Source organism: Cervus canadensis, chromosome 21 (assembly GCF_019320065.1).
Source record: "Cervus canadensis isolate Bull #8, Minnesota chromosome 21, ASM1932006v1, whole genome shotgun sequence".
Lineage (NCBI taxonomy): Eukaryota > Metazoa > Chordata > Mammalia > Artiodactyla > Cervidae > Cervus > Cervus canadensis.
In genome coordinates, this window is record NC_057406.1 from 155,630 (window position 1) to 171,216 (window position 15,587).

Sequence of the window (15,587 nt, forward strand, 5' to 3'; positions counted from 1 at the left end):
GGAGGGACCATCAGTCTAGCCCCCTGTCTCGCCCAGAAGTGGATCTCCAGGTGGTTGGGGCCCAGAGAGCAAGGGAAGGGGTCAGCTCACCACCAGCAGAGCCAGCCCGGGGCTGGGGGCCCAGGGGAGCACAGGGGCTCCTGCTTTTGGGGTTCGGGTTCTCTGCGGGCAGCGGAGTGCGAGTGTGGTGAGCTGCTTCTGCTGAGGGTGGGAGTCTACACAGGGTGGGAGCCAGGCCCCTTCCTGCCAGGCAGATGCCAGGAGCTGGCTGCTCTTGTCTGCTCTAAATTTGCACAAAGGAAATAAATAAAATCAAAGTTGTCTTGTCATCAACCCCAGTGATGGCTGAGGCAGCTTTTAGGGCTAAATTGCTCTGTTTTCCTCCCTGCAAAGCTGCACTTCACTCACGGGGAGAGGGCGTGGGACTCGGTGCCGCTGACTGTGGACTCTGGATGCTGCCACAGGGCAGGAGCCAAGGCGGGAGACAGGCCTGTGTGCCGGGTCCTGTGCTGATTCCGGAGCACAAGACCCAGGCCAGAGCAGGGACACATCGGAGGAGAGACCTATGCTGGGCACCAACTCCCGTCTCACACGCACCTGTGCTCACACCTGCACACCAGGTGAGGCCAGCTCAGGGCACTGTCTCAGGAATGGGGGGCCTGGTACCACTGCTCTGCTCAACACCAAGGCCGTGCTCCTTAGTGGCCTGTCTTTAGGGGTGCCATTCACCTCTCAGTCACCCTCAGCCTGGGGGGAAGGTGGACCTGGAGACCCCTCAGCAGGCTTTGCTCTCTGTGCTTCTTTTGACAATGTCAGGATGGCTACTCAGCTGTAAAGGATAAGAAGCCCAGGCAGGGGTCCTGAGCAGGTGGTCCCGAGGGGACTTGCTTCTTCATTCCGCTCTCAGCCCTCGCGTGAGACGCTCTGAAGGGCAAGGGGTGAGCCTTCCTGGGGTGGCCCTCAACCAGCTAGGGCCCGGAGCCAGCAGGTCAATGTTCTAGCTTCCCACCTTTGGGAGATGCATCAGGGAAGGGCACCCAGCCTTAAGGATGGACCTTATGCTGCTTTTGCTCCCTCTCTGCCTCACTCTTGCCCACTCCTCACTACAGCACACAGTGGGGCTTTTACCAAGCCAGCTGCCTGCCCTTCTGCCTTTGCATGTCCTCCTGCCTGGAACTGAGCACAGTGAGCACAGACACAGCAGCCTCAGGGAGCCATGAGGACCAAGACCACACACTAGGGACGCAGGACCAAGAGGTGCCCGATGCCCTCCACGTCAGCCTCCAGACCTCCTGTGGCACAAGAAATGCCCTGACTTATTAGTCTTCCTGGGGTTTTCTCTTAGAGCTCAATACTTTGCATCACACCTAACCCCCTGTTGAAATATTCCCATTAACATCCAAAAAGAATGTTGCTAGTGACATGAAGAATATAAAGTCCCAGTTGTGCATGTATTTTTTTCTTTACCTTATAGATTGTATTTTTAGATCTTATTATGTTTTTCTCCTTTTCTTAACACTTTGAATCATGAACTTCTTGGCCAGTATTTCATAACTAGACTCTGAGCTGAGACCACCGTTCTTTACTTTATAATGGTCCTGGCTACTCTGCCTTAATTTTTTTGCTTTAAATTATACCTTGATTGTCCCAATCTCCTTCTAGCCTCAAGCAAAAGAAAATAAAACTCACATATATGGAGGAAACTGGGGAAAGAAAAAAACCAAAATTTTAGCAATCGTTTTTAAGTTGGAAAGACATAAGGATTTTTTAATATTCCTTTTATTTTCTACAGTATCCACATGTTCTATAATAATCATGTACTACTCTTTATAATGGAAAAATACTGCTTAAAAAATAAAATAGAAAAATCCCACTCCATACGGTGTTGATAAACGGGACTAGCTCTGCTTGCTGAGTGCTGCTGTCAGGCACCTGGCCGAGCTCACCGAATCCTCCACGATGGGTACTTTCATTGTGGCCAAAATAGCTTTTTATATTAGAGTTTATCTTTTTTATTTTTAGTTTTTGCGTGAGTGTTTCTGTTTGCATTTGGGAGTCCCTAATAGCAACATATAATGCTTGAAACAACTAGGACATGTTCACTGCAGGGAGAAAAGAACAGAAGCCATCCGCCTCACCTCCGGTGGCGACTGCAACCTTCATGTCTCCTTTGTCTTTTTCAATGTAGTTTCTAGCATAGATTCTGCATATTTGTTTTTCCTTAACAACATAACGAATATTTTCCGTATTATCTGTAAGCAGACTTTTTTTCAAATCAGCCCAATATTCCAATTATTTATTTATAGCCTAAATCAGTTAACCCTGTTGGTCAATATTTAGATTATTTTTATGCTTTCAACTTTTTAAAAATTTACTTATTTCTGGCCGCACTAGGTCTTGGTTGCTGCGTGCAGGCTTTCTTAGTTGTGGGGAGCGGGGCTCCCCCTGGGGTGCACAGCCATCTCACGGTGGCCTCTCCTGTTGTGAGCACAGACCCTAGAGCCTGTGGCCTCAGGAGCTGTGGCACACGGGCTTAATTGCTCCACGGCACGTGGGATCTTCCTGGACCAGGGATCAATCCTGTGTCCCCTGCATCGGCAGGCGGATTCTTAACCACTGGACCACTGGGAAGTCCCTGCTTCCCACATTTTAAACAGGAACGTGTATAAAGCTTTTCATGTAGGACGTTATCCTTGGCTGGATTTCCAGAAGGCAGAGTCCTGGCAGGGGAGGCTTACTCACTCCCCGCTCGGGGCTCTGAAGGTCCCCCAGCATGTGTGCCAGGCGCTGCCCCAGGCTCTGGGAGGACAGGGAGCATTAGCCATGTCCTGCTCTCTGGCTTCCCAGGTGGCGCTAGTGGTAAAGAACCTGCCTGCCAATGTAGGAGACATAAAAGACGTGGGTTTGATCCCTGGGTCGGGAAGCTCCCCTGGAGAAGGGCACGGCAACCCACTCCAGTACTCTTGCCTGGAGAGTCCCATGGACTGAGGAGCCTGGCGGGCTGCAGTCCACGGGGTTGCAGAATCGGACACGGCTGAGGCGACTTGGCATGCACGCATGCTCTTAGACTCACGGTTGGCATCCTCTGCCAGGGGAGGGCAGGGCCCAGAGCCCAGGGCTCCCGCATCCGGGAGGGTAGGAGATCACCCAGCCACATGCAGAGGACAGCAGATGCCCACAGAAAGCTGTTTCCAAGGGCGGAAGTGGGGTGGAGGGAAGAGGGGCTGGAGGGGGGCAGCTACAGGGCAGGTGGAGGTTCAGCTGAGAGCCACCAGAATTATGGCCACAGAATTAGGAGGGCAAGCGGCTTGCTCAGGTTTCTGTTTAAAGACTCTGCTCTGGTTGCAGGCTCTGGCGGACCTGCAGTGGCAGGTGGGGGCTGGGAGCCTGCAGGGAGCTGCTTGATGCCCAGAGACCCAGGTGGTTTGATCCAGGCAGAGGTGGGAGGTGAGGGGGCAGAGTTAGGGGTGATGGGCGGGGGCGAAGCTGACAGCAGGGGAGTCTAGGCTGGTTCCAGCTCAGGAAACTGGAAAGAACAATAAAGCACAGAATCTATTGGGACGGCTACAGAGTTTGTTCTGGTTTTCCGAACCAGCTTATGAAACACCCGAACGAACCTTTCGGCCAACCCGAGGATGCGGGCACGTGGGGGGAAAGCTCATGTGAGTTCCGAGTGTCTGCGGCAGCCACCAGGCACGTGTTCCTGTGCACCTCCGAGCCCTACTCAGGGTCCCGGTGACAGAATGCCTCGAGGCCGCTGCCCAGGGGCCGGCAGAGGGCGCTCCCGGAGGACAGCTGGGCCGGTGCCCAGCTCAGGGAGGGCGCCGCTGAGAGGGAGCGCGGCGGAACCGGAGATGGTGAGCCCGCGGAGGGAACCAGGGCTGAGAAGCCCCGGAAGCTGGGGGGTGGGGGTGACGGAAGGTGACTGAGGGGTCAGGAAAGGAGGCCAGGAGCGGAGAGCCGGGCGGGCGTGGGAAGGGCCCCCACAGGAAGCTGCTCCCCGTGAAGGACACCCGAGCACGTCTGGCTGCTGTCCCAAAAGCCGGCAGGTAGAGAGCCTCAGAGACAGAGAGGTGCGGAGGTGAGCTGGAGGAGGACGGAGCCCAGTGGCAGGGGGTGGGGTTGCTGGGTAAACGGAGCCTCCCTGGTGTGGAGAGGGGCGGTGGCTCAAGTTCCCACCCGGCTGAGAGCGGAGGGAAGGGCACGCCTGAGCCCGGCGGCAGATGGCCGCTCAGGGCTCCGCCTCTTTCAGCTTCACTTGGTAAGAAGCTTGCTCACAGGTGCTCCGCTGGGTCTCCTGGTTCTGCGGGGTCAGGGGCCCTGGCCTGCGCGGCCGTTACCCAGATGCCGAGGGGTCACTCACTGACGCCTAACGCTGTGACTGTGTCCTCTGTGGGTTGGTTGCCCTTAATTGGAGTAGAGGCGCACGGTTTCTACAGACGGGTGTCTTTGACTTTCACATGTGACTCTATCTCCCTGGCCCTCCTCCTTGCATCCCCTGCACCTGTGGTCTTCCTTGTGCTGCTCTTGTCCTGGGGTTGGGGGGGGGGGCAGGCCCACCCTCGGGAAGGCACTGAACACCACGCTGACCTCAGCGCCTGAGAGCGGGTGCTCCCAGAGCCAGAAGCAATGGAAGCCCTTTCCCCAGGAGGCAGAGCATGAGACAAAGAGTCACCTCTTGCCTTCTGGCTCTGTGTGGAGAATTTTTAAAACACCAGTCTTAAGACATAAGCAGAGTGACACCTGCTCCGTGTCACACACGCATTCACAAGCATGCGGGCACACTCATGAGCCTGCACACACTCCCAGCCTGGCACTCCAGCGCAGGCGGAAAGCACACGCATCTCATGACCTTCTCTCGGGCCTCAGCTTCCTCACTGACCGAGTGAGTGGAGGTGGAGGGCAGCCGCCACGCGCCGCACCGGGAGCCCAGCGGGGCTTCAGACGGCAGTTCCTGCACCCTGGCACCTTGCCCCCCGCCCCCGTGGGCTGGTCCCCAGCCCCATATCTGCTTCCCTCACCCCAGAAATAGCCAGGGTCACACCAAGCAGAGAGTTTATTGAGGTGCTGGACTGCGGGGAGCGTTTGCAGCGGCAAAGCAGATGCTGGTGTGGCTGGGGCCCGGGCCAGGGCCCCCTCCTCCTAGCAGCGTCTGGGTCTCGGGGTGAGCATCAGGGGCGACTCCTAGTCCCCACCAAGGCCCTCCTGGGGAACCCCTCCCTGTGTCCCCCGAGCGCCAAGTGGGGTAGTGTGGGGGCCCTCTCTTTGTCCCCATGATGAGGACAGGACGATCCCTTGATATTCACTATAAAAATTAAAACTCCTTTATAAATCACGGGGGACGAGCAAGAAGGGTCACCTGGCAGCTTCCTCCCCACGCCCCTCCCAGTTCTGGCCCCACAGTGAAGAGCAGAGGGTGAGTTCGAAGCACAGAGGAGCAGAGACAGACGGGGGGGGGGGGGGTGCGGGCAGCCCCGGGCGGCAGGGGGACGCGAGGGGGTCAGAGGCGCAGGGCCCCCCCGGACAAAGACGCCCGATCCCACACGGCCCCACAGCCCCCCAGGCGTCAGGCCCCACGGGCCCCCAGTGCAGTCCTTGCCGAAGCTGAGGCGGCCTCCCAAGGCGGCCCCAGCCCTGGCTGCTCCCAGCGCAGGAGAGCGGGGCGGCTACTCCAGGTAGATGTCCTCTGTGGGGCAGGCGTACTCCAGGTGCTGCTGGTAGTACTCCAGGAAGGCGCGGCTTCGGGGGGAGAGTGTCCTCAGGCCTGCGGCCACGCTCCCCACACCTGGGCCCACCACACTGCCCCAGCTTCACCCCTCAGCCTCCTGGCCCAGACCTGGCTTCAATGCAGCCTTCCCGTACCCCCACGGGATGCTGCTTCCACACTCAGGACCACCCCCCACCCCCACGCCCCTCGACACCCTCCACTATCATCTGACCCTCCCCCATCCTGCCCCCATGCCCCCCAAACCTCATCCCCACCCTCCCCCAGCTGCGCACCCCAGGGCACCAGGTCAGCACGCCGCCCCAGTCCGGCCATCGTGTGCACTGGCCCACCCTCCAGACCCACTTACCCCACACTCTGGGCCACGGGCCTCATCGACTCCTGGGAGACAAAGACGTGGCAGGCAAAGCGGCTCAGCAGTGGGTGTTTGGTGATGAAGCCAAAATAGCTGCGGGGGGGCGGGCAGCGAGCACACAGGGACATCAGGGCATGGCGCCCCAGCCCCGGGGGTCAGAGCGCGGGGGGGCGGGCAGCACTGGGGAGTGTGGGGGTCACATGACTTCAAGAATCAGGCCCCTTTTGGGTCTCTGTCCAGCAGCTCAGGGCTGGGCACCCGTGAGGAGTTACTGATCTTTGTTAATCTGTCCACAAGGGCATCCAGCTGCATCTTCCTCCTCCAGAGCCAGTGCCCGGAGCCTGCCTCCAGGCCGCAGGGCAAGGCAGTCCCTTCTGGCTCTGCTGGGCGTCCCGGTGGCCTCTCCCCATTCTTCCCCTGACACTCGGAGCCTGCCTGGCTCCACCTCCAGTCCTGCACACCCACAGTATTTTTCAGGCTCCGATGTGGGCTTGACATGGGCCCTGATGTGCAAAAGCATTTTCCTGAAGGAGAAGCTTATACCCCAGCTCCGTGGCCCCAGCCCTGTTCCCTGTGTGGCTTTCCTGAACCTGCCCTTCTTCTTAGCAAGACATTAATAAAAATTATTGTCCAGAAGGAAGACCTGTCCGAGTCCTGCAGCAGGAGGGACCCTCACCCAGCTGCGGTCTGTCCAGTCCACCCCAGGGGGTCAGGGTTTGGGGGCTCCACCAGATGGGAATCCACAGGACGGCACCATCACCACAGCACGCACATGTTGACCACAAACACGTCACGGCCTTGTCTCAAGTGTCACGTTCCGATGACTGCATTCAGAGCAAGTGCCAGGCACCCTCCTAAGCAAGCTCTTTAATAACTGGCAAGCCTGCAGTGCCCTGGGCGCGCTCTCTGCCACCTGTGATCTCAATTACCACTCACTCCCACCTTGTCCAGACCCCGGGCACCCAGCAGAGGCTGACCCCACCCCTGCTTCCCCTGAGCTGCCTGGCACCGTCTCCCTGTGCCTCCTCCCTGAGGGGCCTGGGTTGGGTTCTGGAGCAGCAAATTTCGGGAAGCTCTGGGCCGGGACAGCAGCTGCTCGGTCCCCTCCCGGCCGCCGAACCTCACAGCTGCATGTGGCCAGAGTCTGGCCTGGAGGCCTGAGCCTGTGGCGCCCTGCCTCCCTCTGCTGTCCTTCTCTCATGAGTGCCACACTTGAGGCCACTGTCCACGTGGCTGCCGTGCACTCCAGTCCTCTTGGTACAGTCCACCCCGCAGCCTGGTCTGAGCCCTGGCCCCCTACCCAGATCTCCAGCCCATCAAACCATCTCCCTCTCAATGGAGAAGTGGCCAAACGAGGCTCTGCCCTGCTGAGGGTGGAAACTGTCGCCCAGCCCTCAGGCAGAGCACCCCCAGTCCCACCACAAGCGTGTAAACGGCGCACACCCGGCCTCCGCTGCGGCAACAGAGTGTGCTGCTCACGCTCGGCCTCCCTTGAGGACCTGTGGCCTCAAATACCACCGGCGCCTCCGTGCCCCTGCTGGGCTCCATGTGCCTTGAGGGTCAGCCCCCATCGCCTCATCTGGGGCACACAGCACTGTGCCACGCGGTGTGCCTCACTGGCACCGCGTGCAGAGTCCAGCTGGGCAGGATGGCCGGCCTCCACCCGCCAGTACACGCTGCTCGCTCATTCCCACCTCCTCCCTCTCTGCCTGGCCATCTCGTCTGCCTCATGTCCAAAGTTATCTGCCTGCTCCAAAACATCCCTGCCCCGAAGTCTGTCTTCCACACTACAGACCCCCAGTAACAACAGACACCGCAACCTCACCACGTCTGCAACTGAAGGCTGCACGGCCGGCCTGTCGGGCCCGTTCACGCCATGCCCCTTCTTCTCTTGGTGTGTGGGTTACCAACCGCTCAATGCCCAGATCACCCCTGATTCTCCCTCCAGATTGGCCTCTACATCCAATCAACTCAGTCCTGGCTGCCCCACCTCTCGGACACTGCCCGGACACGGCACCCAGAGGCCCCCGCGCCTCCTGGCTCTGGCCAGCAGCACTTGGGTCCTTCCACTTGCACAGTAGGCAGAGCCAGCTGGTCAGCCTGACAGCATCACCCACGGCCCCACTGCCAATGGGATTAACTACAAGCTCCTTGGCACAGTCAGAAGGGCACAGTCACTCTGTGTCCCTCCAGCCTCATCTGGCTCCCCTAAAGACCCCCTGGTGCCTCTCACCCACGGCCCTGGCTCAGCTGGCTCCATGCCAAGAAGACCCACCCTGTCACCCACTTGTCTTTCAAGGTTTATAGAGTGGTCTTCGATTGCCCCCCAAGTCCCAGGAGAATTCAGCCACGTCTCTGCTCACTGGAGCCCCAGAGAGATGTCCACCAGATCCCCACAGGTGCTTCAAGTACTTACTTGTCTGTGTGTGTGTCTCCCCACCCAGACCAGATGGGAGCCTGTCTGACCCATGTCTCCTGAGCCCAGAACAGAGTGGGTGCCATGTGGGGGCTCACCTCATGGAGCCACGTGGGTGGGGCTGCTGGACAGTGGGGCTGCGTGTGGGCGGCCCTCGGGTTTGCGGGGCCCACAGGGAGGGGCAGTCTCTTACCAGCTGTTGCGGGGGTGGCAGCCGCAGAACGAGATGTTCTTCATCTGGAAGAAGTGGCTGCAGTGCTGGAACTAGGAGAGACGGCAGAAGAGCGCCAAGCTGACAGAGGCGGCCCAGCCTGCCAGACACACCTCGTCCAATCCACCTGCTCCGCCCTTCCCAGCCTCCTCGGGGCCCACACCCCCACCTCAGGTCCTCCGCTGAGGCTCAGCTTGACACCCCGGAGAGAGATCTCAAGGTCACAAGAGGCAGGAGGACGCAGGTGGACGGTCAGTTTTCGGGCCGTGGCAATCTGCAGAGTCAAGAAGAAGGTCTCAGGGGCCTACAAGCATCAACTTCCCTCCTGGGGGAATATTCTCGATTAGGTCTGAAGAGCCCTGGCCCTGATTCGGGAAGATGTGAGCACGGTCTTGGCCGCTCCTTGGTCTCAGGATGGCCTGCCCCATCTTCTTCCCGGCCCTTTCCAAGACTACAGCCCCGGGCTCCTCACCACCCGTCCCGTGAGAGGACGGGGGCAGGGCTGCCCTGCCCCTGCTGTTCTCCAGCTCCATCTCAGGACCAGCAGACAGGCAGGCCCTCCTGAGTGTCCACCGAGGGAATAATGAGCAAGCAAATTGTATTCTTGGTGGCTCAGATGGTAAAGAATCCACCTGCAGTGCAGAAGACCTGGGTTCTATCCCTGGATCAGGTAGATCCCCTGGAGAAGGAAATGGCAACCCACTCCAGTATTCTTGCCTGGAGAATTACATGGGCAGAGGAGTCAGACGGGCTACAGTCCATGGGGTCACAAAGAGTCGGATACAATTGAGCAACTATCAAATGAGACCCCAAAGAGGGCTCTGAGAGAGCTGGTCTTGATTTCCAGACACAACTAGGATGGGCTGCGGGGGGAGGTCAGTGGGATGGTGCCGGGGAACAGCCACTGCGCTGCCCTCAGCCTGTCTGCCAGGCCCCTCCGTCAGCGCTGGGGGTCCCAGGCTCGAGGCCTCCGAGGGCTGAGCCAGCCTGCAGGGCTCCCCCCACCCCCAACCTGACTGACCTTCTGCATGGCTGCACACAGGATGCCATTGCCCTGGTGACAAGGCACCTCCACGGAGCCCAGGAACTGGACGTCAAAGCGCTCCACCCAGCAGGGACCCCGCTTGCTCCCTAAAGGGTCACAAGGGGCCTGGGTTAGGTGAGCAAGAGAGGGTCTGGGTGACAAAATGCCCCTTAGGGAAGGGGCCTCACCCAGCAGGTCCTTGGCAGGCCCGGGCACCGCGTGGGCATAGAAGGCGGGGAAGACCCCACGCTCGCCCGTGCGCATGTTGAAGCCACGGAACCAAAAGTCATCCTCCTCAGCTTCCACCAGCACCGGGTCGTCCACGTCCAGCTCCAGCTCATCGGGATGGCGGGGAATGAACCTGAGGTCGGGTCAGAGGTGGGAGGTCACTAGGGCAGGGGCAGGAGGGCAGGACTGTGTCCACCAGGGTCCCGGAGGGTCTGAGACTCGGGTGGAGGGTCAGCGCCAGCAAGGGGGGGCGGCTGTACCTGAAAACAGCCCTATGCGTTTGCTCTCTCTCCTCCCCATTGACCAGGCACGAAAAGAGGCCGAAAGACTCGGTGCCTGAGAGACGGAAACAGAGAGGAAGACTTGGGAGTTGCTGGAAGCCCGGCTGCAGCCCCCTCCCCGTGGCCCGCTGGTGTGTCTGGGGCTGGAGACAGAGCAGCCTCCCCTCACCACTCCCCGCCCCTGGGGGAGCCCGGGAAAGCCCCCACCCAGGTGCTGGGTAAGAGGGCAGTGCCCAGCACTGACCACCCGCAGACCCTCAGGCTGTCCTGGCCCTTGGGGATTGATCTACGTGCGGCAGGCGGAGTAGCCAGCCTGCTCCCCTGGAACCACCCCCTTCCCCCCTTCTCACTCACTGGAAGATCGAGAGGTGCTGTTGACAAACACGTTGAGAAACTTCTTGGAGAAGGTGAGGTCCGGGCTGTCTGGGGAGGCGTCCCCGGGGCCCTGATCACGGCCCAGCAGCACGGCTCCCGCCTCCTCCTCGCTGGCCTCGCCGCTGTCCTCCTCGCTGTCCTCACCCAGGCCGGCGCAGCGCCGCAGGCTCACCAGCTCCAACTGCGTGTGCTCGTCCACCACCAGCGTGTACTTGACCGCGTCGTACACCAGTGAGGCGTCCAGCGCCGCGGGGCCCGCTCCCCGGCCCCCGGGGGGCGCCGCCTTGGCCTCAGCTTCATCCTCTTCTTCTTCGTCCTCGTCCTCCTCCTCATCCGAGCAGGCGGCGGAGCAGGCGCGGCCCGGGCGGGCGGGGCGACCCGGGGCGGCCCACAGCGGGGTGATGGTGTCGCGCGTGGGGTTGCTGAGGAAAAGGCAGGGCCCGGGCTGCGCGGGGCCGGGCCGAGGGGCGGGGGGCGCGGGCGGCGGTGGCCCACACAGCGTCTCCATGTCCACCAGCTCCACGCCGCCCGGCGCCGGCACCGCTGCCCCCGGGGCCTCGCCGGGGGGCGAAGCAGGCTCCCCGGCAGGGCGCGGCGAGGGGGACAGGCACTGGCCGGGGCAGCGGATGGGCGAGGAACCCTCGGAGATCATGCGGCTCACGAGGTTGCTGAGCAGCCAGGGCGAGTCGGCGTCCTCGCTGAGGTCCGGCTCCGACTCGGACCCGGACTCGTACTCGCTGTTGGTGTCCTCAGGGCCCACCGGCAGGAAGGCGGGGCGGCGCGGGGGCTCGCGCTCCGGCTCGGGCTCCGGCTCGGGCTCCGAGGCCGGTGACGAGGCCTCCTCGATGGAATTGGTGAGGTGCGAGGAGCGGCCGCTGCTGCTGCTGCCGTCGTCGCTGCTCCGCTCCAGCTCGGTCTCCGAGATGGACGAGATCATGCGCCCCAGGCGCGCGCCCCCCACGTCCTCGTAGTCGGAGCCCGGGGACGACAGGTCCTGGCTGCCGCGCCGGCCCCCGTGGCCTCCGCTGGAGCCGCTGCCCAGGTCAGCCTCGATACCCGGATCCGAGGAGGGGGAGGCCCCACCGGGCACCAGGGGCCCTGCGGGTTGGTTTCCTTCGGAGTCGCAGCCTGGGCGCACGGGTGGCTGCGCCCCGCAGGGGCCCGTGTCGGTGGGCGGGAGGGGGGCGGGCGGCTCTGCAGGGCAGAGGCTCAGGTCAGCCCCCCCTGCCCTCCCCCGCCTCCTGTGCCGCTCCCCCACCCCCACCGCGGCCCTGCTCACCTCGGACAGGCTCCTGTGCTGCTGGGCCCAGCGCTGTTTCCTGCCTGCAGGCCGGAGGCCCAGGAGCAAACCCTCCATTGTTGTTCAGCGAGTCCTGGGGTGGGGGAGGGGCGGGGGGAGAGCGGAGCTGAGCGCCCCGTCCTCGGGAGCAGGAGGGGGCAGGTGGCTGTGGGCACCAGAGCCCCCCACGCCGGGAAACAGGGGGAGCTCTGGGCCTGGGAGCTCACCTGGGCTCCCAGCGTTGTCAGGTGGAGTGTGGTGGGCCGATGCTTGTGAGGTTCCTCTAGGGAAGGGGAAGGGATCAGGGGCTCCTGGGCGGGGGTCTCTGAGCCAGGGCCTCCTCCCTCCTTGCCCTCCCCCTCTCCTTCCTCCTCTTCCTCCTCGTCCTCATCCTCGTCCTCCTCTTCGTCCTCCTCTTCATTGTCATCAATCATCTCGAACTCCTGGAAGTCATCCTGGAAGGAGCAGATGGGGTGCGGCTGCTCCGAACGCCCCAGGGCAAGGCTGTCCTGCAGGAAGAAGGACAAGGCAGAGCTGGGCCGCAGCGGGACAGCGACCTGGGGTGCCAGGTGCCAGGAAAGGTGAAAGCAGGAAGCCACAAGTCAAGGGAGGAAACCTCCCTCCAGACCACTCTGCTTTCCACCAACAGAGCAGTTTTTGGTTTTTGCTTTATTTAAAATCAGCTTAAGATGAGGACCTTAGTAAATAAGAACCCAAACTCCTAAGTCTTGGTGACAGATTCTCAAAGTGGCTCCAACCCACCTGCCAGCCTTATCCCACCCTCAAACCCCATCACATTTAACACCACTACTTTTTCCTTCAAAGCATTTTAACACAACTCATAATTACGGGAGAGTTTGCATCTGTCTCCCCAGCAAGCTGCAAGCCCCACCAGGACAGGGCCATGTCCATATTGTACACTGGGGTACCCCGACTCCCACCAAGAACAGGACCTGGCCCACATAGAAGCTCAGTAAATATGAAATGAATGCGTGAAGCAAAGAGCACCAGAACCAGGCTTCACCAAACCTGCACCAGCCTCAGGACCTGCGGCCCACTACATCCCTCGCCAGCAATGCCTCTGCGCCAGCCCCTCTGGTACAGCGCCCTCATCTGCCAGCTCCTGCTAGTCTTCCCTAAGGGCATGGCCGTGTGTTTCCACTGGAAAATCTCCCTAATGGCCTCAGTCCTGGATGGGTACCCCTCATCGCACCATGTGTCCCCTCACTGGAATCCAGATGCTGAGACTCAGGCAGCCATTGTCTCTCACCTGTCTTCCTCCCCTACTAGGTTATAAACTCCCAAGGGCAAGAGCCACACCTGTCCTGCTGTCTTCCCAGGCACCTGGAAGCCTCTAGCACTTGCCACATGGGAGTTGTTCAGAAATGTTCTTGAATGAAAACAAAAACGTGAAGAGACAGGGAGGAGGAGATGGGGGGAGGGGAACTTCAGGGGAGGAGACAGGAGGCTAAGATAGGCTAGAGAGGTGGGGACAGGGCTGAGAAGGAGATGAGATGGCAGCTGGAAGGGGGTAGATCTGAGGCCAGAGGCCCCAGAGCAGAGGCACATCTTCCCTCCCCCAGTCCAGCCCATGGAGGAGGCCAGGCAGGGACTGCTGGGGAAGGTCCTCAGTGGGCCGCTCTTAGGCAAAGAGGTGTCAGGTATCAAAGGGCCCACAAGTCTAGAGGCTGAGAGAGCACCCCCCCCCCCCAGAGGATGCTGTCTCAAGGCTGAGCTAAGACCCGCCCAAGAGACTGCTGAGCAGAAGCTAAGCGAGGCTCTCCTGTGAGAGGGCTCTCTGCCTCCAGCCCTCTCCCCACCTTCTCGCAGTGGTCCGAGTCATAGCTGAGGCCCAGACCGCAGTCATCAGTGATCTCAGACAGATCTTCATCGTCAAATTCCTCCAGGCTTATGTCCTGTGGAGGCCTGGAGAGGAGAGCAAGGACAGGGCTCCTGAGAGAGCTGTCAGTCCTGGACTCCCTGCCTGAGAACTGGTCCTAAGGAGGGGCCAAGGGAGGCCCCCACCCCAGCTCCTGGGCCCCACGATCACAGAGCCCCCAACTCCCACACCCGCATCCTGCCATTATCCTGAAGCTTAAGCCCTGCTCTCCAGGGTATGTCCCCCACAATCGGAGCCACCACCGGCCCAGAGGAAGCACTCGCCCCCAGCCCTCCTCCCAGTCGTCTCCTCAGAGCCGGCAGCCTCTCCTCCCACTGCGCTCAGCTCCAGGCCCCTCTGGGTCACAGCTTCAGCCTCGGGGGAGTCAGGCTGAGCCGCGAAGGGGGAGGGGGGCTGAAGCTGCAGCAGCCGGAGGAGGGGGAGGGGTCGAGCCTGCTCCGGGGCGGAATTCAGCCCCTCGGTCCGCTCTTCCAGCCCGAGACCGGCCTACATCCCAAGGTCCAGCCCTCTCCCCACCCTAGTCCCTTCCCCCAGGCTCCCCCTGCAGACCAGGCCAGGCCTCCACCACAGAGGCCCAGCAAGGCCAAAAGGACACTGCCAGGCACAGAGTGTGCTCAGCACCCCGCCAGGCAGGCCGCCCCTCAGGCTCGGCCCACGACCTCCGCCTCCGGAGGAGGTGTTCAGGTTGGCTGCAGCACCGGATCCCGGGAGGAACCTGGGATGGGGGTGGGGGGCGGTCATTGGGGCTGGAGGAGGGTCGTAAGGGGAGGACAAAGTGGAGAGACCTGGAACCAGGGGTGGGGGATGGGGAGCAAGTGGGCCTCGGGACCAGAGAGGGTCTGGGGCTGTGGCCCCCAAAGGCGGCGGGGGTGGGGTGGCAGGGTCGGGCCGGCGGAGTCTGGGGACGGGGTCGCAAGGAGAGCGGTGGGCAGGGAAGGGCCCGGGCGCCCGAGTGCGTACCTGCAGCCTGGCGGCGACAGCGAGTGAAAGGTGGAAAGAGAAAACATCTCCGCCCGATCCGCCATCTTCTCCGGGGAAAGGCCTGCCGACCGCGGCGGGGGAGGGGTGCCCGGAGCGCCAGCCCCGCGCGCCCTCCGTCGCTCCCGCCCGCCCGTCCTCAGCCCGCCCCCGGTCACCTCGCGACACGCCCTGCGACACCCCGCCGCCAGCACACCTCGACGCCAGGACACCGCGGCAGCGCGAGCCGGGGGCGGGGGACCAGGAGCAGGGCGGGCCGGGGGAGGGGAGGAGGGCGGGCCGGGGGAGGGCGGAGGGGACGGCGGGGAAGCTGGTTGGAGGAGGCGAGATGGTTTGACTGAGGCTCGGGTTGGAGAGGCGCGTGTGTGGCTTGGTTCTTTGGGGTGGGGGCAGGTGGGAAGCAGATTGGTGGGGATGGGGCATCAATTCGCGTGGTGAGAGCTTCAGCGAGGAACTGGCGATGGGAACGTCGATTTGCAGACCCCTGGTTAGCTGGTGTGGGGGCCGGAGGAACGGGGCCTCGTGGAGGGGTGGGTGCGGCCCCGGGAGCTGCGCTGACTCCCAGGATATCAGAGCAGAAGCCTGGGGTTCCCAAGCCCGGATCCGAGTGGTTCAGACTGAGAGTGTGGGCTGTGCGCGAACGGGGCTGGAGGAGCTATCCACGTCTGGGTGCTGACCAGAGCTGGTCGGAGCTGTCCCACAAGGGGTGCTGATTGGCCCACGGAGATGTCTCCCTAAAACGTGCGGACTGGGGCTGCAGGAGCTGTTTCCCCGCCGAGTGCTGATCAGAGCTGGAGGAGCTGTTCCCCCAGAGG

The 15,587-nt window shown here is 61.7% G+C and overlaps 1 protein-coding gene across 1 annotated transcript; it reads right to left on the reverse strand.

Moving 5' to 3' along the window:
* Positions 1 to 5,038: 5,038 nt before the first annotated feature.
* Positions 5,039 to 15,048, reverse strand: MAPK8IP2 (mitogen-activated protein kinase 8 interacting protein 2). Its single transcript, XM_043440539.1, has 12 exons — positions 14,755 to 15,048; positions 13,715 to 13,820; positions 12,122 to 12,403; positions 11,895 to 11,988; positions 10,595 to 11,809; positions 10,220 to 10,295; positions 9,920 to 10,092; positions 9,729 to 9,838; positions 8,877 to 8,981; positions 8,690 to 8,760; positions 6,075 to 6,173; positions 5,039 to 5,739 (listed from the first exon to the last, which is right to left on the reverse strand). Exons 1-12 carry the CDS (start codon positions 14,817 to 14,819, stop codon positions 5,667 to 5,669), a joined length of 2,469 nt encoding a protein of 822 aa, XP_043296474.1. The 5' UTR covers positions 14,820 to 15,048; the 3' UTR covers positions 5,039 to 5,666.
* Positions 15,049 to 15,587: the final 539 nt, after the last annotated feature.

What these genes read in the sequence shown, in the direction of transcription:
- MAPK8IP2 (XM_043440539.1), bottom strand. Translation starts at nt 14,819, where the DNA reads ATGGCGGATCGGGCGGAGATGTTTTCTCTTTCCACCTTTCACTCGCTG. An exon ending in CTGTCGCCGCCAGGCTGCAG is followed by an intron (nt 13,821 to 14,754) that starts GTACGCACTCGG and finishes TCTCCTCTCCAG; the next exon opens with GCCTCCACAGGACATAAGCC. An exon ending in CCCGTGGCCCAGAGTGTGGG is followed by an intron (nt 5,740 to 6,074) that starts GTAAGTGGGTCT and finishes CTCCCCCCGAAG; the next exon opens with CCGCGCCTTCCTGGAGTACT.